At 36.1% G+C, this 26,522-nt stretch overlaps 1 protein-coding gene across 1 annotated transcript in view; it reads left to right on the top strand.

Moving 5' to 3' along the window:
• The window catches only part of LOC134803081 (lachesin-like), a 28,969-nt gene extending 3,547 nt beyond the window's left edge, over nt 1-25,422 (top strand). The window contains exons 2-6 of the mRNA XM_063775791.1: nt 440-648; nt 2,112-2,325; nt 5,491-5,668; nt 16,172-16,308; nt 25,160-25,422. Coding sequence (XP_063631861.1) covers nt 440-648; nt 2,112-2,325; nt 5,491-5,668; nt 16,172-16,308; nt 25,160-25,245 — 824 coding nt within the window. The 3' untranslated portion in view covers nt 25,246-25,422. The remainder of the gene's footprint in view (nt 1-439; nt 649-2,111; nt 2,326-5,490; nt 5,669-16,171; nt 16,309-25,159) is intronic.
• Nucleotides 25,423-26,522: the final 1,100 nt, after the last annotated feature.

Here is a 26,522-nt window from a genome sequence, read left to right as displayed (position 1 = left end):
TGAAAACTACTAGGTATGTACAGGTGGCATCAGTTGTTATAACTATAACTGACTGCATATTAAACAATTAAGAATACACTAAATGCGAAACATATAATATGATATTGGGGGCAAACGAGCAGACGAATAGCCTGATGGTAATCACCAGAGGGGTTACAATTGTGTTGCCAGCCTTTAAGTTGTTTCTCTAAAAAAATATTTTCGACCTACCAGTACTTTCTTGTCCAATTATTAAAAAAACTATTGTTATTTTACTCAGCTGAGAGGGCAATAATACGAGTTTCTGCGAAAATTTTGCCTACTTTTCTAATCTAAATCTAATATAATTGTACCTTTAAATATGTTCGTAACTTCTTCTTCCTGGCTCCATCCCACTTTAGGCGGCCTCTCCTAATTGTTCGTATCAACACCAACTTATTCCAAATCTAATTGTCAACAGATTTCAGCACGGGCGAAAAGAGGATCAACGGGCCGTTCTGGCATGAGGTCATCACGGAGATGTACGAGGACCACGAGGAGGACGTGTCGACTACGACGACGGAGCCTCTCCCCATCTTTGAGGATGACGCGACCACTAACAACGTGACGGCGCAGCTTGGCAGCCGAGTGCACTTGCACTGCCGAGTGCATGACTTGGGGGAGAAAACTGTAAGTAGACTTGTGATGTCTTATTTATTTTTATCAACTATTGTTATATGTAATCCTTCACAAAATGTCATTCAGCCACTTTGACATTCACAAAGATCCCACTGCCCTTTTCATGCATTTTATTCCTTGGCTTGTATTATACCCTGACAAGAATTTATTTAGCCTTCGAGCCATGATGCTGATTTTCAGTGGTAGGTACTAATTTATTATTCTTTGACAACACAACAGACATCGAACAAAACATCACCAATGTAAACAAAAATAAAATATTTCGCGTTTATTAACGATTTTACAACAAAAATGTCAAAAAAGTTTGTCAAAGACGCAAGAAAAATATTTCGAAGACAATAAAACATTTACACCAATAAAAAGACGAAGGATTGCTTAGTATTCCAATAATGCTGCTTATAGTGACACTATCTTATTTCAGGGCGAAATAGAATTTTGTCAGGCTATATTAGGTTTTTTATAGCTACCTTCAGTTTATTGAAGTTTTTTTATCCAATACCCGACCCGATTGACCTTATGTAGTGTAATGTAGACAGGAAGGTGTTCTTAATGCGTCCTAGGTGATATATGTATTAATTAAAACCAAAATATTACTTTGCTAATCCGCGAAAAGATAACGTGCTAGTCAATCAGTGCTAACCCGTTTTACTTAGGTACTTGCGTATTTTTACATGCAATTAATATTCCCACCCTCCCACCGCAAAAATAAATACGCAAATAAATATAACAAACCACCACCAAAAGAATAAACCTCGACACGTGTTCGATATATGTATTCTCTCTTCCTATATCTGTAAATCATCCTTTTTATTGTAATTATAAAGAGAACTTATTGACCCTAATGACAAAATTATAAGGGAGATTAAAAAAAGCACAAAGTACCCCCCTCCCCGTAAAGGTTTGCAATAATCGAATGTTATGAGACATACTAACATTGAGTAATTTTACGGTTTAGACTCAATTGTTTTTAGTCACTCACGCGACATATTTCGGAAATTCTAGGTCTCCTTTCTCAAGTACAAACAGTGCGAGCTGCGTTCACGACGGCCATGTATCGCGCTGTTAGTGACCAGAAACCAGACCTAGGCTCTCCGAAATAAGTGGCGCGAGTGACTAAAAACAAGTGAGTCTAAACCGTAAAATTATTCAACACAAAGTAGGTACCCTGTCAAAAACCGAAGCGAGGCTACATCTTCTCTTCTTCATCTCTCTTCTACAACTTGGCTTTTAGGATACTTGAAAAATTCAAGCTGCTGTTATTCCCTCTAGTTTTATGTACCTAATACTCGCCGGGTGTCATTGCACAGTAATAGAGTGGGTGGCAAAGAGTTTTTCAATCAGGGAGAAGCCGCATTCGGCGAGCTGGTGATATGTCTATTTTGTCAATAGTGGACGATTTGATAGTACATTTATATTTTTTATACGGCAATATCTGAATGTAAAACCCTTTCCAGATATCATGGGTGAAACGTCGCGACGAGGAGCTCCGCCTGCTTTCCTTCGGCCGCCACACGTACTCTGCGGACTCGCGGTACTCGCTCGCCTTTGAGCACCCGAACGACTGGCGCTTGCTCATTCAGTACGTGAGCGAGAGGGATGAGGGATTCTACGAGTGCCAGATCTCGACGCATCCGCCGTTGGTGCGAAGAGTGCACTTGTCTGTCGTCGGTGAGTGAGACTCGCAATCGCAATACTTAATTCTGTAGTGGCATCTGATAGTGTTGATTTTGAAACGGAAAACGTTCTTGAAAACGGCACAACGCACAACTCAAGGTATGGCCAAACAGTCGTGAATAATATGCAATAATATCATTATCATTATATCAGACACACATTTGTATAAGAATAAAAACAAAATGATGTAGGTACTTACCTAAAAATATTACCTATTTCACTAATATGTACCTACCTACACCAATCGTGTAAAAAATCACACACGTTTATTCAATGAAGTGGATAGGATTTCCTTAATTCACATTTTTTTCACTGAATATAATAATATTTTGCCGAAATCATCTTTTCGCTTAATTATTATTTTGCGTGAATCACACGGTTATTGGGGTTTATTTTTCGGCAGGTTAACGTTAGCGCGTGTAATGAGGTAGGGGCGTGCAGACGTGATAACAGTTTTTGACGGTCTAACGCGTTCGCAACTTAGCTATACCTACTCTGTATCTTTAGGTATTTAAATAAAAGTTAACAAATAATTTGTAAAATTTCGGGTAGTTATAATAGTTATTGGTTAACCGACCTAACAAAACCGCCTGGATCCGTCACTGAACGACCTGACTTTAACCGACATTATTTGATCATGTAATGTTTTCATCTACCCTCAACTGGCTTAAGAAGCCATTTGAGGGAGAAAATACAGACCTACCCAAAAATACTGAAAAAATATATCTTAGCAATGGCAATGTATCTATTAATTTAATTCTTTGAAATTTCCGTATTACACAAAAAATATGACAATTACAGCGCCCGCATTAATCAATCAATAAATTATCGCTGCGGGTAGGTAATTGATTGATTAAAGCTTTAAGCAAAGATCATTTCCCTAACACGTGTCTGAATGTGAGACAGAAGAAGGAACAAAGATAGAGCAGTTCACGTTCTTATACCAACGAATAAAAGTAGTAACAGTAATTTTTTTTTCCATTATACTAGCTGTAAGGAGCTTTGGGGCACCTGATTGCCGCTCTCCTGTTTCCTGCTACTTTGATTAAGCAAAAGTCATGTTTTAGATCGCGTGATTCAAAGATATACAGACACGGTCACGTAGAGTAGACAAGTGCAACTAAATACCTTTTATAAATAGAAACTGGATACCCTCCCTCAAGCCAAATTGTTGAAGCGCGAAATATGACCTTGCATATTTAACGTCACGTTGGAATTGCTGTATCGTTCTGTAATCTGTAGAGAAAATTAATCACCATCAGAAAGATGAATAATGAGACAAGTGTGACATCAGCTAAGATTATAGTACTTATAGTATTGCGTCTCAACGGAATGGCCTAGATGGAAAATTTTGCTTAATTGGAGTCCTTGAGTTCGACCATCATATCCGTAATCATTATCCCTGCTTGTTACAGTCTCGCGTTACGTAACAATGCAACTGTAGATTACATATTTGAATATTCGCTTAAGAAGCCTTAAATACATATAATGTATTGTACATTATGCGGTTCTAGCCAAAAAAAACCGAGGCATTTTGTTCACTACTTTGTTAATAATTCTTATCACAGTACAGCGAGCTTATATCGTTTCCTTTTACTTCCATTGAAACCTTTTTCCTTCTATTTGGTTCAAACACCATATAACCGTATTTTATACGAGCGCCGGTTTACTAGTTTCGGATAGCTTTGCGGCTATACGTAAACAAAGAAATTGGGGTTACCGCTATTTGCTACAACACGCTTAACTAAGATATCCCCTGCTAGAATTACCTATGGGTTATGTTTTATAAAAAAATGGAAAGGATTTGAACTCTGAATTCGCCACTGGTAGCATAACCCTTAACAACCTTGATAAAATTTACTCATCAACAATTATTTAGACTGACAGGTTAGCGGCGTTTTCTCTGTCGCAGTTTTCTGAGGCGCATATTAAATTTGTCTCATCATGAGATGTAACAAACTGTCACGAGTGTCACGACACAAACACGAACGACAAACATCAACTTTGTGTGTCACTTGCTCGACGTTTTGAATAAAATATATATTGCCGATTCAAATTTCTGATAAAACCGCGAAGTTAAACTGGTCCCTCATAAAACCCATATAACCTCTGTAAAAACAACCACCGAGTTCTCGCATAATGCTTGCATATTTTATATGAGCGTTACGCCAACATTTGCATGCATGAGAAAACGATACTATGCGTCATATATCTTGTATATGTTCCCACGATACTGTGCCAAGCTCAACGTTATACGTGTTGCCAAAATGTCCGAATAGGTACATGCCTGCTGGTTTTATCTTTAGGTACGTTTTTATATTGCCTTTCGAATTATTTCAGAATCGTCTACCAAATATGATTTATCGTCACTTCATTTATAGTTAGAGAATTTCAATTGCAATCGTGATTCAAAGAAGATTAAATCTCGTTTCATTTGTATAGTAAAAAATAAATTATAAACTAATATTTATTCTTGTAAAAATCATTTTTAGTTTGCGATGTATCAAACTCAAACATTTTATCTTATTTGATAACAAACAAACAATTTCGTGTTTACTTTAGTTGATTTCAAATAAAAAAATTGCTAAAAGGTCTTTAAAGTTTCGTCCTTACTTTATTTAACTGTTATATAAAAGAGGATTAAAAAAACAATGGGCTTAAATTACTTGTGGAATTTGTAAGCAGTGAAGGGTTTGTTGAGTCAACATCAAAGATATATATGCTTTATTACCCTTATTATAATGATGGAACGTGCTAAATTGTATACAATATATTTGACGTGGACTGTTTAAACAGGGCGACGTGTAAATGGGCGCTAGCCGTGGATTATGCGCGACTTAATACTATCCTGCCCTTTCATGCAAACCCGCTGAGTATACACTGTTTTTGTTTGTATAAGCATCTTCGTTTTGTGTTTCAAGTTTTGATTGAATCCTCACGAGTTTCATGAATTGTTTAAATTAAAAGTATATTTTTAAACAGATCTGCATCTGACCGTTTAGTATGACTTACGTTTCGTGCGCGACTCAATTCTTGAAATCATCACAGGCATTGGGAATACGTCAAAAATAATTAAATTTAATTTCTTCTTAGAGGAAACTATCTGTTGTAAGTTTCTGCACTAAACTTGGCTTTTAATATTGAAATAATTGTCAACAGTACCAAAAGTGGAAATAATCGACGAGCGAGGCCGTCCGCTTCAAGACAAGTTCTACAAAGAGGGTTCCATCATAGAGCTCCGGTGTGTCGTGAGCGAGGTGCCGCAGCCCACCAGGCAGGTCAACTGGAAGCATGGCGCCAGGCTGCTTAACTACGACACAAAGAGAGGAGGCATCAGGTCGGTCCCACACTTATTTATACAAGTTCTATAGCGGTCATATAATAATCGACGAGCGAGGCCGTCCGCTTCAAGACAAGTTCTACAAAGAGGGTTCCATCATAGAGCTCCGGTGTGTCGTGAGCGAGGTGCCGCAGCCCACCAGGCAGGTCTAGAGATGGGTAGTGAGTAAATAGTAGTAAATACTAGTGTCCGACCGAAACATGTTTTTTTGCCGAAACCGAAACCGAAACCGAATGTTCGGCTTTGGCTCTAGTTTCGGCCGAAACCGAAACCGAAACCGAACCTTTTGTAGATTTGTTAAAATCGTTGAAAAAATGTCATAAAACCGCTTTTACACACATATTATGGGGCTGTCAACACCCAATGTCCTTGAAATTGATGTTACTTAAGTTTTTTAAGAAAATTACTAGAGTTAGACCAAGATAATTCTGCAACGATTTTGATAACACACGCAGTGCAAGTGTTAAGTAACGCAGTGTAAGATGTCCCCTAATATTTATTTATTTATTTATTTTAACGTCAAAACTTCCATTAAATTATGACGTATAAATAACATTTGCACTGGTTGCACTGCTATCAAAATCATTGTAGAATTTTCTTGGTCTAACTCTATTCATTCACCAGTCAAACTAACATGTAGATATAGGGTCAACTAAAAAACCAACCATAAACGCGAGCGCAGCGAGCGCGAAATTTTTTGTTGACAAATATCGCAAGGCCGGGTACCGATCTTCAACTGGGCCTAATAGTCCGAAGTTCCCCAGTCAGGCGAACTTTCATGCGAAGTTAAAGCCGTGCTTCAGGCTTCAGGATAAGTAGTTGAGCACAGACTCCAACCAATGTCCATTGTATTAAAACGCGAGACCGCAGGCCGAGCATGGCGCAGCGAGGCTAAATGCTAAGCTGATGTAGATGACATGTGGAACACAAACCAATGGTAAATTGAGGTAAAAAGTGAGGCTAACTAAGGTAGAGCATTCGTATGATAAACTGTACTAGGGACACTTTTAAGAGTTTTTTCTTCGTTTTAATCAATTGTCAGCTGTTCAGCCTCGCAAAATATAAACTATTGAGAAAATCAACTTTGCAGCACTAGTTGACGGTAGCCTTTAGCCTCGCTTAAAATTTGCCATTAGAGGTATGTAGGAAAATGACTGAATAAGTGAGTGAATAAGAGCGAAAAAGACATCGTTCGACTCGGGCCGACCTGATACTGTGGGCCCCGACATGCTTAATCCGGCCCTGCTTAAAATCACCATTAAACGGTTCTAATGTCGTGAGTACTCGTGAGGAAGCCGGACTAGTCCCGATAAGGCCTAGTTTACTCTCTGGGTTAGAATATCAGTCTGATGGCAGTCGCTTTCGTACAAAATAGTGCCTACGCCAATTCTTGGGATTAGTTGTCAATTGGACCCCAGGCTCCCATTCCCATTGCCACGACTCGGCAAAAATTCCGGTCTCACGCGAGGAAGATGATGGGTTTTCTTATTATTCTCTTGCCCAGGGCCCAGTAACATGCGACAGTGCTATCTCATTCACTCCGATACAATTAGACAGTGTACGCGTTATAGGTATTGACAGCCTCTTAAGACTGCGTCGACCGTCCAGTGGAACGTCGACCGGAATTGTATTTTATAATAAACCAATTAATTTCTATACCTATACATGAATCAGTATATGTAGGTATTCATATTGTTGTCCTACTTATTCCCCAACATGGTCTTTGTCCGAAGTACCATTTCGTATGTTTCGGCCCGGCCGAAAGGTTCGGCCGGTTTTTGGCCGAAACCGAAACTCCAGCCGAAACATGATTTTTTGGCCGAAACTGGCCGAAACCGAAACCGAAACCGAGCCTTCGGTCGGACACTAGTAAATACTCACGGGTAAATACCGAGTAAATACTCAGTATTTACTCAATATACCCGTATTTACTCGTTTATACCCAAATTGGTGGGTATAAACTATTTAGAGTGCTGAAAGGGGCATATAAATTTGAAATATAGGTGTATTATGGAAGCCGCTACTGGATTAAGTACTCAAAATTGTAAGAAATGTATTTTTAAGAGGGGCACTCTACATGTAAGTAACTAATTGTGACGAAAAAAAAATTCAGAAGCCACCAACGTGTTGCACATCATTAAATTGGTCTTTAAAAATAACTGGAATGTTTCTAAGAACATTTTTGGATAAATTGAATATTTTTGGAAAAGAACCGTTTCGAAAGGCCAAAATAATGATTATCTCTCTATAACTTTAGAACTAAAGTTCAGAAAAAATATGAAAACATATCGGGAGATTAGCCTTATAATAGAGTACAAAAAACAATATTTTGAACATCATCGGTTGAGCCATTTTTGAGTTTTCTTTAAAAAACCCTTAATAAAAGGTCGTAAGTGCCGCGTAAACACGCACCATATTTTTAAAGTAAATACCTTCTTATTTAAAACAAAATTGTTAACTATGCATTAACACAATTTGCCTCTCACTAATAATTACCTTTTTTTCCTAAATTAAGCATCTTCTATGCTTTTTATTTTAAAGGTATTGTTAATACACGTTAGCACTCTTCAATAAAAGACAATTTTCTTCTTAAATCTCACTTTTTGAATATTTTATAAGCAATCGTTTTTACCCACCTAAATGAGTAAATACGGGTATTTATCGGGTGCTTTGAGTAAATACCGAGTAAATACTCAGTATTTACTCACCCCTACCCATCTCTAGGCAGGTCAACTGGAAGCATGGCGCCAGGCTGCTTAACTACGACACAAAGAGAGGAGGCATCAGGTCGGTCCCACACTTATTTATACAAGTTCTATAGCAGTCATATAATTGCGGTTTGCGGTGCGTTGTGAGCAAGATCCCGCAGACGATGAGACAGATTAACTGAGAGCGAGAGAGAGAGAGAGAGGGGGAGAGAGAGAGAGCGAGAGGCGGCATGAGGTCGGCTCTACGCATATTATAAGCATAAATTTTAGGTACAGAGATGGTCTACCTTTGATGTACCATAGCAATATAAGCATAAGAACGGTCTTTAGATGTAATAACTATAGGTAATTAGGTAGGAGATGATTAATAGTGTTTCAAATATTTAAATTACCCAAATCATAAGTGTTCACCTGATTCATAGGCTGATTAATTTTTATCACGTTTTCCTTATTTGAGTCTTATGTTCTGAAAATAATATCTTGAAATCAGCCCATAAGGGGGTGAAAAGGGGGAAGCAATTCACTATTGAATACAATTGGAAGTGGGATATCGAATTTCTTAATTTACGCCGACGGGAATAAGCTAGAAAAGCGATAGTTTAAAGAACTGTTATTTATAGATAATTTTAAAAACTGTTGATTCTCATACTAGTCTGCATCTATAATTCTAAACAGGTACACGAAATCTAATTAAACCCCACCGCTAGGTGTCATCGATCCAAATTAGTATCTCATTTCAGTCTCAAAATTTCTCGAAGGTTGGAACTTTATTACCAATTCATTTTCTCCAGGCCGTCACTATTCACTAGGTACTCAATTTCAATCCGTACACTTCAGTGCATTTCTAATTCCCAACTTAAATTGAGGATGTATTGTACACGTTACAGCTTCGTTGTGGGAGTTGTAGAAGTAAAGTCAGTGCATTGTTTGAAGCACAAATGCCAGCAACATCCATTGTTCGTGCTAAAGATGGAACTGACATGTTTGCTATATGGATGCGTTCTTTCTACTTGAGTGTGCTGTTTGTTTGTGTGGAAATAGCGAAATGTTTACTGCACAGACGTAAATAAGTACGTAGAAATAGGGATTTGCATTCAGAAAAATGTGATTTGCAAATAAGTTGAATATATTCAGAAATGAAAGATATTATCCCAGCGTGGTATAAAAGTTTTGTTGTTTGCTTATGTTTTGAATTGTTTATTTGAAGTATTATAACGCAACACGCGGTGTGTCAGCTCTGAGAAGTTAAATTAACGAGTTAGTTCAAAAATACAAGTTAAATTGCAGTTTATGATAAGTAATACACAGATAAGTTAAAGACAAAAGAAGTTCCAGGGAAAAAAATGCATCAGCTTATCTTGCGCCAATGGTACCGAAGAAGTTGAATTTGATGGTATCCATATATCATCATATCCATATGATGATTGCCAAACCGGTAACATACGGCTCCCAGTAGAGATTATTGCGTAAAATGAAAAGTGACATACGTGTTGTACAGCCTGCAGTATATACTCGAAAATAACTGTATATATGATTTAAACACTACCTTAATGTTATTTTGAACACCTGGCCCGTTTAGCCACTTCAGCTACTGACTAAAAACATTTTTTTTAAACTTAAATTGTGATTTTAAATGAAATAATGTAATTGACTTACTATTCCACTGAAATAGTAAGTTTTTTTGGTTAAATTGCTTGAAAGTGATTTAATAAATAATAACAATAAAAAAAGCTTTATTCCTTCCACACATACTTCAAACAAAATAAATATATACCATTAAAGTAAAAGATAACTTAAAAATTAACTTAAAAACTATGTGGGCCCCTTTCGGGTAAAAGCCTCCCCCAAGGAATTCCACTCCTCTCTATTTTGGGCTGTCTTTAGCCATTTTGGACCCGCCGTTTCTACTAGCTCTCTGTCTGACCATCTGCCACGTGGTCGGCCTTTGCCTCTTGAGCCCTGCGGCCCCAACCACTTTACTGTTCGTATAGTCCATCTGTCGTCTCTATATCTGGCAACGTGTTCTGCCCATTTCCACTTTCTCTGGAGTGAGAATGTTAAAGCGTATGTACGAAAGTGATTACTATCTAGGTAATAATCTACCTTTCTTATTTTTAATTAGGTTACAGCGTCCACAATATTTGTAAATAGGTCATGTCATAAACTATAAATATTGAGAAAGAAGTATAATTACTGGGAGAAACAACGCATGAAAGGAATCTAAGCAAAGTGATGTAACTCAAATTTCATAACTCCGCCAACGCAAAGTCCCTTCATGTTTTAGTTTCTTGTTAAGATCTAGAAGATAATTATAATAATCGCTTTATATTCGTAGCGACACAAACAGTTTGTATTGTGTTAGCCTATGAAATTTCCCTGTTCATTTAACTTATCTGAAATTAAATTTATGGGGTGCTAACTGCCTTCATTCTGTGTTTGGATTGCCTTAAAGATTTATTGCGGGTCATACAAATTACTTTAAGAGTTGAGCACTTGAGGTCGGCGGCTCTTACAAAATATTTAAGGATTATTTATATGTATCTCGGAAGAGATAGCGTTTTTACTTATGAGTATGACTGTTATTAATTTCTACCTTACGCTGTATTAATAGTACCTACCTATAAGGGTCCGATTATTTCCTCTTGATCTCCAAGGTGTGCGAATGCTTTAAAAATATATGTGAACTACAGTCAGAATCATATAGGTACCTAGATTGTTGACGGCGGTATTACGACAATATTTGGCCTCTTTGGCCGCCACAATCTATTAAATGCTGACTGTTCTAGCATTTGTTGCGTCTACTAGACGTATAAATATGAAATGATCAGTGTGTGTGATATTTACGCCTTAACACTAATTATTTGTAGTTATATTCGTACCTTGTAGGGATGCCGACGCCCGCCGCACCGCTAAGATATTTAACATTTCAACAGTTAGGTCTAACGAAATCGCGTAGGGAATAAAACAACCCTCTGATTTATCTTTTTAGGCGTTTAATTAACACCAGCCTGGGGATTTATTTAACTTGCTGTGGGCTCATTCTTAATTTGTCGCCTTTGGAATTAATCATTTCAATGTATCCATGTGTATTCCTACATTTGAATGTCTCGTTGTTTATTTCTCTATTACGCAAATATGACTCAAGGGATCATTATTAATTTGAAAGCCTAATTATAACACTTTGATTGGGTTAGATTAGATTTATGTGTTTCATATCATAATATTAAATTACACCGTTGAAACAGAAATATCACTGTTGCGAGCTGATTGATCATATACTGTTTCATAACAAGAAATTAATATCTAATTAGATCTAATTAGTGCAAGTGTCATTTATACTTCATAATTTCAACGAAGTTTGACCTTTAAAATAACACTTGCACTACGTGTGCTATCAAAACCGTTGCAGACATCTCTTAGTTCAACTCTAGATCTCAAAATAGTGTATTTTTCTGGCAAGTCAAATAATTTTATTTATATTTTTTCGAAGTATCCAAACGATTGGCGACTATGGAATTTATATGAAAACTGAACATGTAATATCACGGTCAAGTTACCTTTTATATAGGTACCTACTTAGTTCTATCCGATTTATGAACACGTATTCACTGGCAACGTTTTCGTAGCGCTACACTCGTAGCGTTTTCCCGCTTTGTAGAGGAAAGCGACTACGAACAGAGCGGCCGCCGAGCGGGTTCTCGGCACTCAGTGTGTTAAATAGAAGTTGTTTATTTGTTTATTTATTTTATTTGAAGTTGTGACCAATAATAATATAAATTCCTAAAAATTTACCATGTGTAATTTTAAGTGAAATTGTATATTGTGAGATAAATAAATCATATAATATCATATCATTATTAGGCGTAGCTACGTTTTTTGTAGTAATTTATAGGTTCTTTATTTCGTGCACGGTGTGATTTTTAGGGTTCCGTAGCCAAATGGAAAAAAACAGAACCGTTATGGATTCGTCATGTCTGTCTGTCTGTCTGTCTGTCCGTCCGTATGTCACAGCCACTTTTTTCCGAAACTATAAGAACTATACTGTTGAAACTTGGTAAGTAGATGTATTCTGTGAACCGCATTAAGATTTTCACACATAAATAGAAAAAAAAAACAAAAAATTTTGGGGGTCCCCATATTTAGAACTGACTCTCAAAAAAAATTTATTTTTTCATCAAATTCATACGTGTGGGGTCTATGGATAGGTCTTCAAAAATGATATTGAGGTTTCTAATATAATTTTTTTTTTTCTAAACTGAATAGTTTGCGCGAGAGACACTTCCAAAGTGGTAAAATGTGTCCCCCCCGCCCCTCCCCCCCTGTAACTTCTAAAATAAGAGAATGATAAAACTTAAAAAAATATATGATGTACATATATTACCATGCAAACTTCCGCCGGAAATTGGTTTGAACGAGATCTAGTAATTAGTTTTTTTTTAATACGTCATAAATCGTAAACCTTAATTTTATTATGTTACTTGCTGCTACGGAACCCTTCATGGGCGAGTCCGACTCGCACTTGTCCGCTTTTTTTTATTTAAATACAGTCAACATGCCTATTGTCTAACCCATATAAGTTTTGTTCATACCCATAACCCATTTCGGTGTCAATCTTGATATTGTATTTATAGGGGATAAAGGGATAAACAACATTTTATGATTTATTTACGCCGTTGAGAACATAACCGAGCCCTAGAAGCGTGTTTGCGTCTACACCGTGTCACAAGGTCACCTCGATCAATCAAATTTATTAAAGGGCATAGAGGTGACCATTGATCAAATACGATAACAGACTTAACCTCGTAAGTCCCCGTGTACTTGTACAAGTACAAATTAATTCGAGTTTTGAACTCGAATTTAATACGACTAGGAATCCTCTAGACGGAGTTTAGAGCAATTATTTCATGAAACCGATGCTGCCAAAAATACGGGGAAGCGGGGAACGAGGTGAGCGAGGTCTCGTGCCGTGATTGGTCCGTTCAAAGACACGGACGTCACACAAAGACACTTTCGACTCGGAGATGGAGTAAAACTACCGTATTTGTGGCAGAGGGGGTAGAGCTACTATGCTCAGTCTGGAGGATGTCTTGTCTGTGACTAATATAGAGATAAAAGAAAGTTCCAAATTCAAAAACGCCAAGATTGCCCTGGATCTTAAGTCTAGAATAATCTAGGGTTAGACGGTTATAATAATCACGACACTGTTTTTTCTAAAATTGGTAACTTTTTTATTATGACTGTATTTTGAAATGTGTACAGTCAGCTGCTGAGATAACTGACGCCCTCTGCGTAAAAAAATGTTTGCACGGGGATCCACTATCCCTCCAGCTTACTGAACCAAAACAAATATAATGTAAACATAACATTTTTATTCCTTTGTGGTCCGGATCCGTGTAAACTGATACTTTTTACGAACAAAATTTGCACATAGAATAAAATTCATATAAGAGATACAATTGAGTTCATCCCGGCAATTCACACGAGTGCGGTTAAAACCATTTAACGTTCACGTCAACTCCGCACAGCCACAAGGCATAGCAAACCAATTGACAAACATGTGTTATCTCGGCTTTAAGCTGGTTTCTTGTATAAATTTACCTCGAAACTCGTGATATGCGGCGCTATCATGGTCGCATGTTTATCACTTGTCATGTCATGCGTCACTTTCACACTTACATACTTGTTAGAACGTGACAGGCATGGATGACATAGGTATGATAAAAAACCGACCGTCTTAGCCCTACTGCACGGATAATTATGGTCATGTATGTCTATGTGACAGCGTGATAAAAACAGTGTATGTCTCTTTCAATCACGTGGTGTTAAAAGGCGACGGTTATTTTATCACGTGGATAAAGCCATCCATAATAGGGTATTATACTGTATTTAATATAAATTATTTTACACCATGCATGAAATAAAGCACCAGATAATTATTAGAAAAACACAGATAGGAGTTATTTTTAAACACAAGTTCTATTTAATAAATCGGATAGAAATATAAAAAGTAGGTGAGTTGACCGTGACGTCACGATGTAATGTTTCATATAAATTCCATTTTGACAGTTCTAAAAAAGTAACTGATTTGACTAGTAGGAAAATACCCTATTCGCCTGCTGTGCGCTTTTACACTTAAATAAAATACTTATACCTACAGACAGAGTGTGCAATAGTGATGATATTCCCGGAAAAATCATTGATTATGAAAATATTATATTTGAGATGCACTTACTTAAACGGATCGTCTGTAATAAATTTAACATTTTACACCTAGTATTTTACACCTAGTACATTCTTACATACCTACTGGATTGACTAGGATAAATACGTTTGCTTTATGAATACGACACGACCTTTGTATAACCATACTCGTACCCTTTCACGATGTCATCTTGATATTAAGTGCATTTATTTTAGGAAAGGTAAATATACCTTTCGTTAAAGTTTTATGGGTCCAATTAAGCTCACGAAAGCGCCTTATCAGGGTAATACGATTAGGTATCAAATTTTATTAATGATACTTCGCCTCCAATTATTCTGAAAATTGTGTCTACTATTAACGTTCTATTGGACACATTTATTAGTTTAAAAAAACATTTACACAAATAAGTATTTAGGTAACATTCGGTTCCAGACTGTGCCACCGTCGCTACCAATCGAATGTAATATGTATGCAATATTTGATCACACGGGACAAAAGTTATAAGTATATCACGTCTTTTGCTAAAAAAATATTCACAAACAAACAACGCGCTTTCATATAAGTTTGTATATCAACCATAGGCGAGAGCTGGATTCAGTGTTCGTCGTGAAAACAAGACTACTGTGAGTTTAATACCTGCTTATTACTAAACTTGAATTTGTGCAAATTTTTCTATTTTGTTTGCTTTAAGGGAACAATGTTCGGCTATATTAGTTTAAAAATAACCATGAATATTTAGCGTTTTCAGATATATGCTTTTAAAATTGGGGTTAAAATTCGAGTAGTTATTTTCAGGTAACACACAATCAAATTTTAAAAACCACAACACCAGTCGAAAATTCAAAGCTTTACATAGATAAAGATACTTTTACTCATGCGTATGTCAAGATCGGACCGAGGTATTTCAAAGCCGTTCAGGGGTGTACTTTTTCATGGGTCAAGTGAGTTCACGGTCGCAGTACTTAACGTAATCTATTTGCTGAAAGAGTTTTTTAATGAGGTTTAATCGTTACTTTATAAGTTTTATAACTTTATAATTATATTACTACAGAATAAAGAATATATACAGCGTAAATAAACTGATAGTAAAACTAACCTACTTGTTTCTTTTACATCACTTTATTGTAAACGGATCGTCAATCCATCAGAAATCAGAAATTATTTATTTGCATTGATACAGTATGGGGATGTTACAATATATGGTGTTACAGATCTTGTACCTAGCTTGCTTGCCATTTTGATCAACGGGGTGATTGGTTCTTAAAATTATAGCTTAACAGCGCTTTATGATTTGAGTAGCATTTATCGTCCGCAGTAAATCCCAACTATTGGCCAGGATGTCGTAAAATTGCGATCATAGCATTTACTGTTGTTAAAAATCGTCATAGAACGTGTTTACACCTTTATTTTATGGTGTTTTATTTTTTTCCTTGTTTACCAGCATTCTTGTACCATCGGCCACACTGTTAACTGTACATCGGTGGACCTTATGATTTTTGTAATAAGGTCCGCTGATGTACAGTTAGGAGTGTTGCTCTTTGTACAACTATTGATATAAAATTTTAACCATATACGTATTTTTGTGTACAGCGTGAAAACCGAAGCGACAACCAACGGCGCGCTGTCGCGGCTGTACATCGCCAACGCCAACCGGCACGACTCCGGCAATTACAGCTGCTCGCTTGCCGATGTCGCCGCTTCTGCCGTCTCCGTGCATGTGCTCAGAGGTAACAAGTACCGCCATAACACTATAACCACTTGCATCATCCCACTAACCCGGGATTAACCGGCTAAACCTGGAGTAACCATGGTTACCAGTACAATTTGACACTGGGTTTACAGTTTAACCGGGTAACTCAGGGTTAGTGCAATTGGCGCTAAGTAGGTAAAATGTCCCCAACCATGGTGCCACACTCAAAGAAGTTCTATAAGACACGACAGCGTATGAGCATGTACCACGTATCAGGAACACGCCAAACATACGTCAGGTGACAACCAGCACTCACTAATTACGTGGGTCATACTGAAAGTTTCTGGATTCTGATATAGGTATGAGAAAACTTATTTTTTCTAAGTGGTCGGTCCAGGAATTTTCAGTATGACCTAAGTACCTACCACAACACGGTCATAGCCATAGTGAACCGTATTAGTGCGAAAATAGGTTGATTTTGGTTTAATTAGATTTAGTATAGTTAATTTTCAGTTACTTTATGAGTATTGGTTGTCACCTCACGATAAGTTTCTACACAACACGACTATATACTATCTCTTATTGTGTAGTAACTGTGTGTGTGAAGTAACTGCAACGACTTCTAAGTTGCAAATGTGTGTTTTCTACATTTTCCTTTTGCTAATACCCTAGTATGCGATAAAGTTATATGCCTATACTTTCCTTTGTAGAGCTCAAAATATTCAAATATTTTCAATGTCGTACCAAGTTCATTTTTGACTCAAGAGACGAGAGCATCGACACGAATCAGATCAGCAAAATATTCCCAAATCCCCTCTTGTGTTGTGACTGTCACTTGCTATGCTAAAAATGCCAATCAATAGGATCGAAGGCATCACCCGCATATTAATAGAAGCATGTTTGCAAGTATTTTTATCGTAGGAATTTGTGTTTTTTCCCTGCCTGTCCAATTTATGCTGACAGGGGAGGCTTAGGCAATATTCGCAGAATGCTTGAAAAGGTTCCAAAGAGGCTTCAGCTGTGAGCTTTATCCAGGCATGATTTAGGCGATGAAGAAATGCGTAAGAAATGCTATCTATAATTATGGATTTTACTTATTATGCTCATTAGAAATTCGGTATCTGTAGTTAAATGTTACAATAATGTTGCGGCCATGTACATACGAGTAGTTATATTCCGGACAAAATCAGATTTAGGTGTAATCCCCAGAAAAAAACCGGAATTGCGCATAGTTTTTTTAAAGCGTCGTCGCTGCATCCGATCGTTTTTTACACATGAACGGATTTTAACGGATTTTCTCCAACAACTGAATGATTCGTTTGAGTTTGATAATTTTAAATTTTTAATCCGATGTAAACAAGAAGTGACTTATGTGTAGGCTCCATTCGACAGTAGGTAGGTACTTTTATATATAGAACACATGTACACGAACAAATGGTAGGCAGAGGTCACGTACTTTCGCATGCTGCGGAGACGGCAAACATTTTTCATTTCATTGACTTAGGTGCGAATACCTAAATATGTATTAGACTTCATACTAGTCAGGTACTAAACGTTACTTTAGCTCTTTATCCGATTTTTCATTCTATTCTCTACTGCTGTTGTAAGTATTTAAAAAAAGAGATTAGGTATAATAAAATACATTATAGTCTGCTACTGCCGTTACAAAGTGTTATCTGGACTCTAAATTCAGTACTTTTACTCGTAAATCTTGAACTTGGCACACAGTAAGAATTTACTCTTCACCTCTTTCTTTTATAATACAACCTAATGTCCTGACTTGAAAATATAAATTTACCATAGGTGGCAAAAGAGTGAACCAATGATTATTTTATTTTCGGCAATCAAGCAACTAGCCCGGCTAAACTAACCTTCGGACGCTTTTAACTACAAGTGAGATTTTAGTCGAGGGTGGAAGCCCTAAACGACGGCGTTGCATGAACAAAAGATTTCCTTTGGCAGGATTGGTCCTTAGGACCCAAGGATGGATTTAAGAAGTGGAGCCACCGAGTTTTTTGAAGTTAATTTTTAGGGGGGGGGGGGGCTCTCAACTTTATCTTGATATTTGATATCTATATCATTTTAGTTACTAGGCCAAGTTTGGTATCATTTTTATATAAATCGGGGATGCCAAATTCATTTATGATATCAGTCCGGCACCATTCCGAAGTAAAAACACATAAAATATGAAAAAGATACATTTTTTTTTATTCCTCTTCACGCTCAAACTGCTGAACCAATTTAGATGAAATTTGGTATAGAGATGTTTTGAGTCCCAGGGAAGAACATAGGATACTTTTAATCTCAAAAATAATCCCTAAAGGGTGTAAAAAGGGAGGTGGAAATTTGTATGGGGATTCAATAACCGCTGAACCGATTTAGATATAATTTGGTATAGAGATAGTTTAAGTCCCGGGGAAGAACATAGGATAGTTTTTATTCCAAAAATAATCCCTTAAAAATGAAAGGTAAGGTGTAGGATTGTATGGGAAATCAATAAACGCTGAACCGATTTGGATGAAATCTATGTCTACATCTTTGATTTAGTCGAAAATGATACTAAACTCGACTTAGAACCTAAACTTAAAGAATTATAACCTCAGACGTCGCAGATGCTTACCCATCAAATTAATATTATCATATTATTAATAATTTGTATTTTGTTGTTTTAAATTTATTTTTGCTTTATATTATTCAGAATGACTTTCATAGCTTCGGCAAACATTGTCATTCGTGCGGAGAACGGGCTGCCGAGATGGGCCAAAAATACAAAGTTGATAGCAAGTTATAATATAACATTGGTAGATAAAGTGCATGTTCAGATATTTTTGAGCGACCTGATGAATACAGTCAGCAATCAGCCAAATATCGTAATATAACTTTGTTGCCATAGAAATAAGGATATGTTAAGATATAGTGGCGAAATATTGAGAGACCACAACTTCAGAGACCACACTGAGAGAATGGGAGAGGATCGTACCGTGAAGAGAAGCGTACTTGGGACAACGAAATGGGAGACGCCCGATGGACGTCCTAGGTACCGCTGAAAGGACGTTGCTCAAGACCTGCTCAACCTCCGCCATGCCGACTGGCGAGAGCTATCGCAAGACCGAGAAACATGGCGTGATCTGGTGTCGGAGGACAGGACTCACTTTGGGTCGTTGCGTCACCGTAGCCGTAATAGTAAGTAATGTTAATATCCAGAAATGGAAATGGGGACTAACTACGTTTGTATGAAAAGGCGATTTATGGGCGGTGGTCGTCCATATTCGTCTTAAGGTGGAAATTAATCTAATGAACGTTTTTGCAACTAGGCTTATAAAAATAAATAATAATTTTATGTTGAAACCAGTTTTAAATAAATACCTACGTAGATGAAAAAATAAAATCTTGCCTTTTATCAAATCACATCATTTTTTGAGAAATTTGCGAATAGGCTAGATGACAAATTTTCATTTATGGTATCAATCGATCAGGTTTGTTTTTAGGATCAAATGTCTATATGGGACCCATTGCATTAAAGCAATACAAAAGTCGGAAATGATAGTCAAACTCCGACAGTAGTACTTCACTCGCAAAACGCTCTAAACAAAACGATAAATGACCGTGACGTCAAGGTCACTGACAGTCCATCTTGAAGTATGGACAAAATAAGAATACTGCGTTTTTGTCTTTTTGTCGGTGAAATATTGCGTTTATGTATATAGTTGCCATACAATATTTAAGTGGATAAAGTGTAAGGAATCGAATGGTATCCTTACTTATTTGTTTTTTAGAAGTTAAAAAAAAACTCATATTTTGAAACTTTCAGGTCCTGTATTTTTGTATTATTTTCATATATTATTTTAATATCCATTTATTATTGTGATAAATTGCTCATTTGCTATCTATTTTACTAGATTTTGTTATAAAATTCAACATGTGTCATCATCCCTATTAAGTTATCCAAATAACGGCTAGAATTAAATAGGTAAGAAATCCGGGTGCATTACATTTGTTATAATTACTTTTCATATATTATAGTTTGATATATCGTTATTTTAAATAACGTAATAAATGGCATACTACCGTAATACCTAATTAACGATATACATAATGTTATTAGTGATATAATGGTCATATGGTATATTTACACTTCGTCTAATATACATTGCCATAATTATATATACTCTAAAGCATATTATTTGTTATAACAAGTGACATCACATAATTATTTATGTAGCATAATAGTTGCATGACATAAATGGGTTAGGTTAGGTTGGAACTGCGACTCCGCACAAACGAATAACTACCTAACAAAAGGAGGGTTAGGTTAGGTTAGAACTTTGACCCTCTGTAGAATAAAATATTCTTTCAAAAAAGTGGTTTAGGTTAGGTTTGAACTGCGGCCCCCGCAGAACGAAAACCATGAAAAAATAGGTTAGGTTAGGTTAGAACTGCGACCTCCCTAGAATAAAATAGCTAGTAAAAGCAGTAGGCCTGCGTACTAGTTATAAAAAAATATGTAAAACTTTACGTTATCAGTAAATGAAATATGACAAAAAAAATTATACGATATATGTATTTATACTTTATAACATTGTATGAAGTATTACGTTATACGAAAATATAATATAACAAATGTCATTATAAAACATGTCTATATACTATTTGAAAATTATATTACATTAGGCATTATATCAATGACAGTTTGGATGAAATCACTATATAATAAAGGAAACGTATAATAAAAATTACACTATAACATACAATAATATATCAAATGGCGTTATAACAAATATATGATAGTTTTTTTATAATTATATTAAACATTACACACCCAAGAAATCCGTACCACAGTTATAAACCCTGGCATGGTTGAATATAATGTCGGTATTTAAATAAACATAAGACAAACTCTTTATTTCATTTCCGCGAGCGGAGCTGCGGGCCCGTCTAGTTGATTTATAAATTTCAATTATGTCCAGATTTGAAATATCGCTAATCCAAGGAAAATAATAATGCAAACTCCATGGCAATAATAGCCGATCAGCGACTTCGAATGGAGGTATCACCGTTTCATCTAAAAAACAGTAGGTACCTACCTACATACTTACCCTGAAAAGAATCATTTGTCGCTTGATCGGGTCCGTGATATCGAAGAATGCTTAAATAGGTCAGACATATGAAAGACGATCGGCGAGATTGAAATTTGATTCTGCATTCACGGATCTTTGATTTTCACGATTTTATGGTTTTTCCATCGCTATATGCGAAGCTCTAAAAACGACGAACCTAAGTTTTCTTATGTTTATAAAAACATCTACAAATAATTGTAGATACGTACCAAATCAGTGTGACATTCGGATGGCAACAATAGGTGCAATACTGTTGCGACATTACTGCAGCGGCGTTTAGGCGGGCGCTGTCACTGTTTATTGCCTTGATAAAATGAGTGACATCCGTTACTGCATTACTGACTCAATTAGAAAGTTAAATCCGCCACTCACTTTATCAAGAAAATTGACAGTGACAGTGCCTGCGTCAACGCCGCAACAGTTGATGCTGCAGTTAACATCCGAGTGTCACCTTTATTAATTAAGAAAATAGGCCTGTTGCAAGTAACAAAGAATCATGGAAATAATGGTTTCAACAAATGGAAACATATATGTTAATATGACTCTAAAAATTGGCCCAATCTCAGTATAAACTGAAGGATTATTAATATATTCAATAAAATAAAAGTGCAAAATTCTCCAATCGGCCATTTTTACTGAAACGCCAATCAGAAACGTTCCAAACAGTGACGTCATCAACCCATAACATATTTCTTAGAGCAACATAGACAACCTCATTGACCGAAATCTATGCGTGGGCACCAAAGAGTTCGAAAGGTGCAAAAATAGTAGATTGTTAACCAAGGGTTGAAAGGCACCCATTTCTGTCGAGGTAGTTTGGCGCTCGAACGCAGTGAGAGCGCCAATAGTCCGAGACGGAAATGGTGCCTTTCACCCGAGTTAAACACTCTACTTTTCATATCGAATGCGAGGAAACCAAAAAGACAAGGCAATTTCACAAAATCAGTAATTAAACTACCTAATAGACCTACGGCCATTATTTTTTCCTTAGGACTTACTTGCAATCGGAGACTTTACATGTGTGAAGAATATACTGCCCTCCTAAGCCGAATAGCGCTATCTGAAAAACAAATGATTTTGGAAATGGATCTCTCAGTAATATAAACTAAAGTATAAGTTAGCAATGAATTTTCTTTTGAGATAGCGCTCCTTGGCTTAGCAGGGTAGAATAACCCCTAGCGAAAAACATATAGATTGCAATATTTACGAAAACACACATATTTTAACAAACTGGAGTAATTTTAAAATTATTTGTTCATTATAATATGAAAATCACCGGGATTGCCTCTTACTTTTTAATTTTTTACTTTTTCGTTCTAAAAGCCGTAACAGACTACCGGACCGCACCGCGACCTTGGTGCGCCGCACCACGTAATAACAGAATAAAAGTATTTTAAATAATTTAAATACTAAATAACAATTTAAAGAATAATATAAGCAATTTTTATCTTGTATTTTATTTTATTTTCATTAATATGGTGCTAAATAACTTTAAAAACCCATTTAATATCGTACAAACGTTGAACTGTGGCTGGATAAGATTCTGCCTTTGCTCATTTACGCAAGTGTAAGGTTTAAAAAAATATTTTTGGTGTATTCCTTTTGGTTCCCGCCATATGAAATCGAGTAAATACAATTCAACGAAAAAAATCAAGAATAATTTGTTTTTAACAATTTACTTACATCATTTTTTATAAAAAAAAGGATCAACGTGGGATTAGTAAAATTAAACAATTACCAATTGTTCCAGGCGAGGAAATAAAGACACTATTTTTCCATTTTGTTTCCACCCAGTTATTCGTGGGACGGGGACGCAGAGGAGTACACCACTTTTCTGCGCTAGAGCATAAACGTATCACTTTCTGCGCACCTTTAAGAACAACAACGACCCACTTTCAGAGCATGAGATATGAAAAAATGTTATTTCGCCACTAAACATTTATTACGTCCAAAAAATATGATTACACGATATAAAGTAGATATCTATTTGTTATTATTTAAATAAAATGCTAAATAATACTATATTTCAACAACAAAGTTTTTTAATTATTTGGCTGAATGGAACTATCATTGCCGTGTTGGCTGTCGTAACTAGAAAAAATGAAAAATTAAAAAGTAAAACCGGCGTTCGGTGATTTTCACTCAAAATTTACATGTATCTAAATAATTTATCTTAAACTGCAACCGTGTGAGAGTTTTTGTGTAAAATGAGTTATTGTGATAAATTTTTGTAATGTATTTATCATCCCTAATCGTAATATATGGTGCTGAATTAACAATATCATTCGGATTCAAGGGAAATTCGTAACTGTAAGTATGTAAACAATATCTACCACCCTACCACCAACTAAATGATGACGTCACAAATGGCATGCGAGGCGTTTTCGCGCGAAGTTTAAAGTAGCTATAATAAAATGCAATTATCTATGTTAAATCTTATGAGTATAACTGAAATATAGTGTTTTTCGGGACTAATACAAGTGTACCGACGATATTAAAAGGGTTTTCAAAATTTGTCATCAGGCCTATTGTCAGATACCGCGCTCGCGTCAAGGCACTGTCGCAGCTTTTACTACTGCAGTGTTGGCACGGGCGTTGTCGCTGTGATGTCCTTGATAAATTGGATAAATTGGGTTGCGTCAATTATTTATTCACCCATGTGTATCAAGGCCATATTCAGCCACGATAAACAAAAATGGTAAGGGTACTAGTGAATTTAGTGCTTGGTTCACTCGATTGTAACAAACGTTACAGATTTGCACTGAATATTCGGCCAATCGTAAATCCGGTAATTGTTCGACGTATTATCCCATATGCCAACTGCACTGGTATTGTACCAGTAAATTTAGGGAATATTTGTACCTATCTACATCGAAATCAAAGAAGAATAATAACTCCATACAAAAAATGCTTCCTTCAAAAGTTTTTTTTTATATACTTTTATATAAGCGTTGTATACCAATGGAACTAAAATTGACAACTGGTTTAGCCTGGCGGGTATTGGTACTTACCTATAGTAATATTTGTAAACCAAATAACACAAAATATATGGAAGATGAATTATACGTCAAGTACCAAGTGTTTGATTTTAATAACTGAACTGAAAACCTTTACTTCCGCAATGCAGTTCAGCAAACAATGGGAATCAAAAATTAATTATGGAAATACATGAAATTTGCGAATTTTTAGCAGGCGAGTTGTATTTATAGGTGCCTAGGGGACAATAATGTCGTCGAGTATGAATTCGCAGGGTATAAAGGGAACGAGCTGTTTTCGCCTCGACAGTTAATTTGAAACGTGATTTACTGCCCCATTTAAATTAAGTATATACAGAGAAATTAAACAGGAAATACTTCACCGGTTATCTATATAATTATATTTGTGGCAGGCATTCTGTGTTTGCCTTACACACACATATGTGGGTGACAAGGCGGTTCACCACCATGGGATAGCGGGATTCCGATAAAATACCGCAAGCAGGCGGTGACTTCGGGATTAACCTTTGCGGTTAAAATTCGTGTGGCAGATCAGGGCTAGGTATAACCGTGAATATCAAAGTTAGAACATTGTGGGCATCTTTCTCTGTCACTCTAATTACGCCTTCATTGGAGTAAAAGAGAAATATCCCCACAATTTGCGAATTTCTGTTATCGTGGTAGGAACTCAGTGTGTATTCAAAATTTTACAGTTGCATATTAAAATGTAAATACTTGCCGCTGATGCGGTTAACCGCTAGTGAGTGCACTCAATTTGTTAATAAATTGTTCACAGGCGAGAACCCTCTTGCGATGCAGCGCGGCGGCTCTGTGGCATTCTCGCATCCATCGCTGACTCTGCTTGCGGCGCTCGTCAGCTGACACATGGCCGGCGCGTGGTGGATGCGCGCCGAGTGAATTTTCACGTCTCTGATTATCGCTAGGACTTATCGTGGTTCATGGTTGGAATTAATTTGATTTAATTTTTTAGTGATTACTGTTGTAGAAGAGGTTTGTCAATGTGGTGTGGTAAAACCACTACGGCTCATAGTAAGCGAAATCCTGGAGTATATAGAGCGATAACTCCTCCGTACACGAAGGCAAGGGACAATTTTGCGATTCTAGGATTTTTACATATCTATGATAAAAATAGCAATATTTACCTTTATAAACTGAAATAGATGTATACACTAAAGAAAAAGTGGCAAGTCCACTGCAGCATGGTCAAAATGACACAATTTTCGTGTATAAAAAATAACCAGTGTACCTACATCTATTTCTGAACTATCTTTTTTTATAAACTGGAGTCCTTAATATTGTGTTGTGTATGTAGGTAGATCAAAACTTGCAAAATTAATTCCAATCATGTACCGTTTTCTTGTAAATTATCTTTTAAATATATTACCTAGTGTGAGAGAACCATGTTCGTTCATTAATGTATGTATATGAAATTCATCGAAAATACTATTTATGGTTGGTTGAAATTTTGGAATGATTTGCACTAAGAATAAATTCTGAATTAAAAGATTACTGAAGTTCATTAAACTGTCACCTTGTATTGGCATAAAAATGTAAATGTCATCGCCAAAAACGATTGATCTAACATCCAATTTGTACGTGATATAATCTACCTAGCCTAACGATTCCCTTGTTTTGTTTATTATAACAAAGTTTTAATAAACGCATTATTTAATGCATGATTAATAAATTGCTATTATAATGCGGCTATTGTGTTGTGTAAATAATAAAATAGTATTTATAGTTCAATACATCTTTTTGATTATGATTGGTTTTAGAAAGACATTATTTTACACTCGTGTTTATAAGGATAACATTTTTTATTTACCTATTTAATATCAAACCTAGTGAAATACATAATATCTTTGTTTCAATGTAATATACAGTATCTAAGCTCATGAAATATGATTCGTTTTTTCTTTATACCAATACAAAAACAATAATTTTCCACACGTATTGCACAGTCATTTCTCTAACGTCTTATTTGATTTTATTTAAATATAGGTATACGTTTTTCAAAAGCAGCTTTGAATTCATTGTTTGACTTAAACAAAATTAAAATTGACTATATAATTTGCAGCGCCGATTCTTACCGTATAAATAAATTACAATAAAAAATAAATAGTCTACATGTTGTGTAG

This window comes from Cydia splendana, chromosome 2 (genome assembly GCF_910591565.1).
Source record: "Cydia splendana chromosome 2, ilCydSple1.2, whole genome shotgun sequence".
Classification (NCBI taxonomy): domain Eukaryota; kingdom Metazoa; phylum Arthropoda; class Insecta; order Lepidoptera; family Tortricidae; genus Cydia; species Cydia splendana.
Note: the sequence above shows the minus strand (reverse complement) of the source record. Positions and strands in the feature narration are given on the sequence as shown.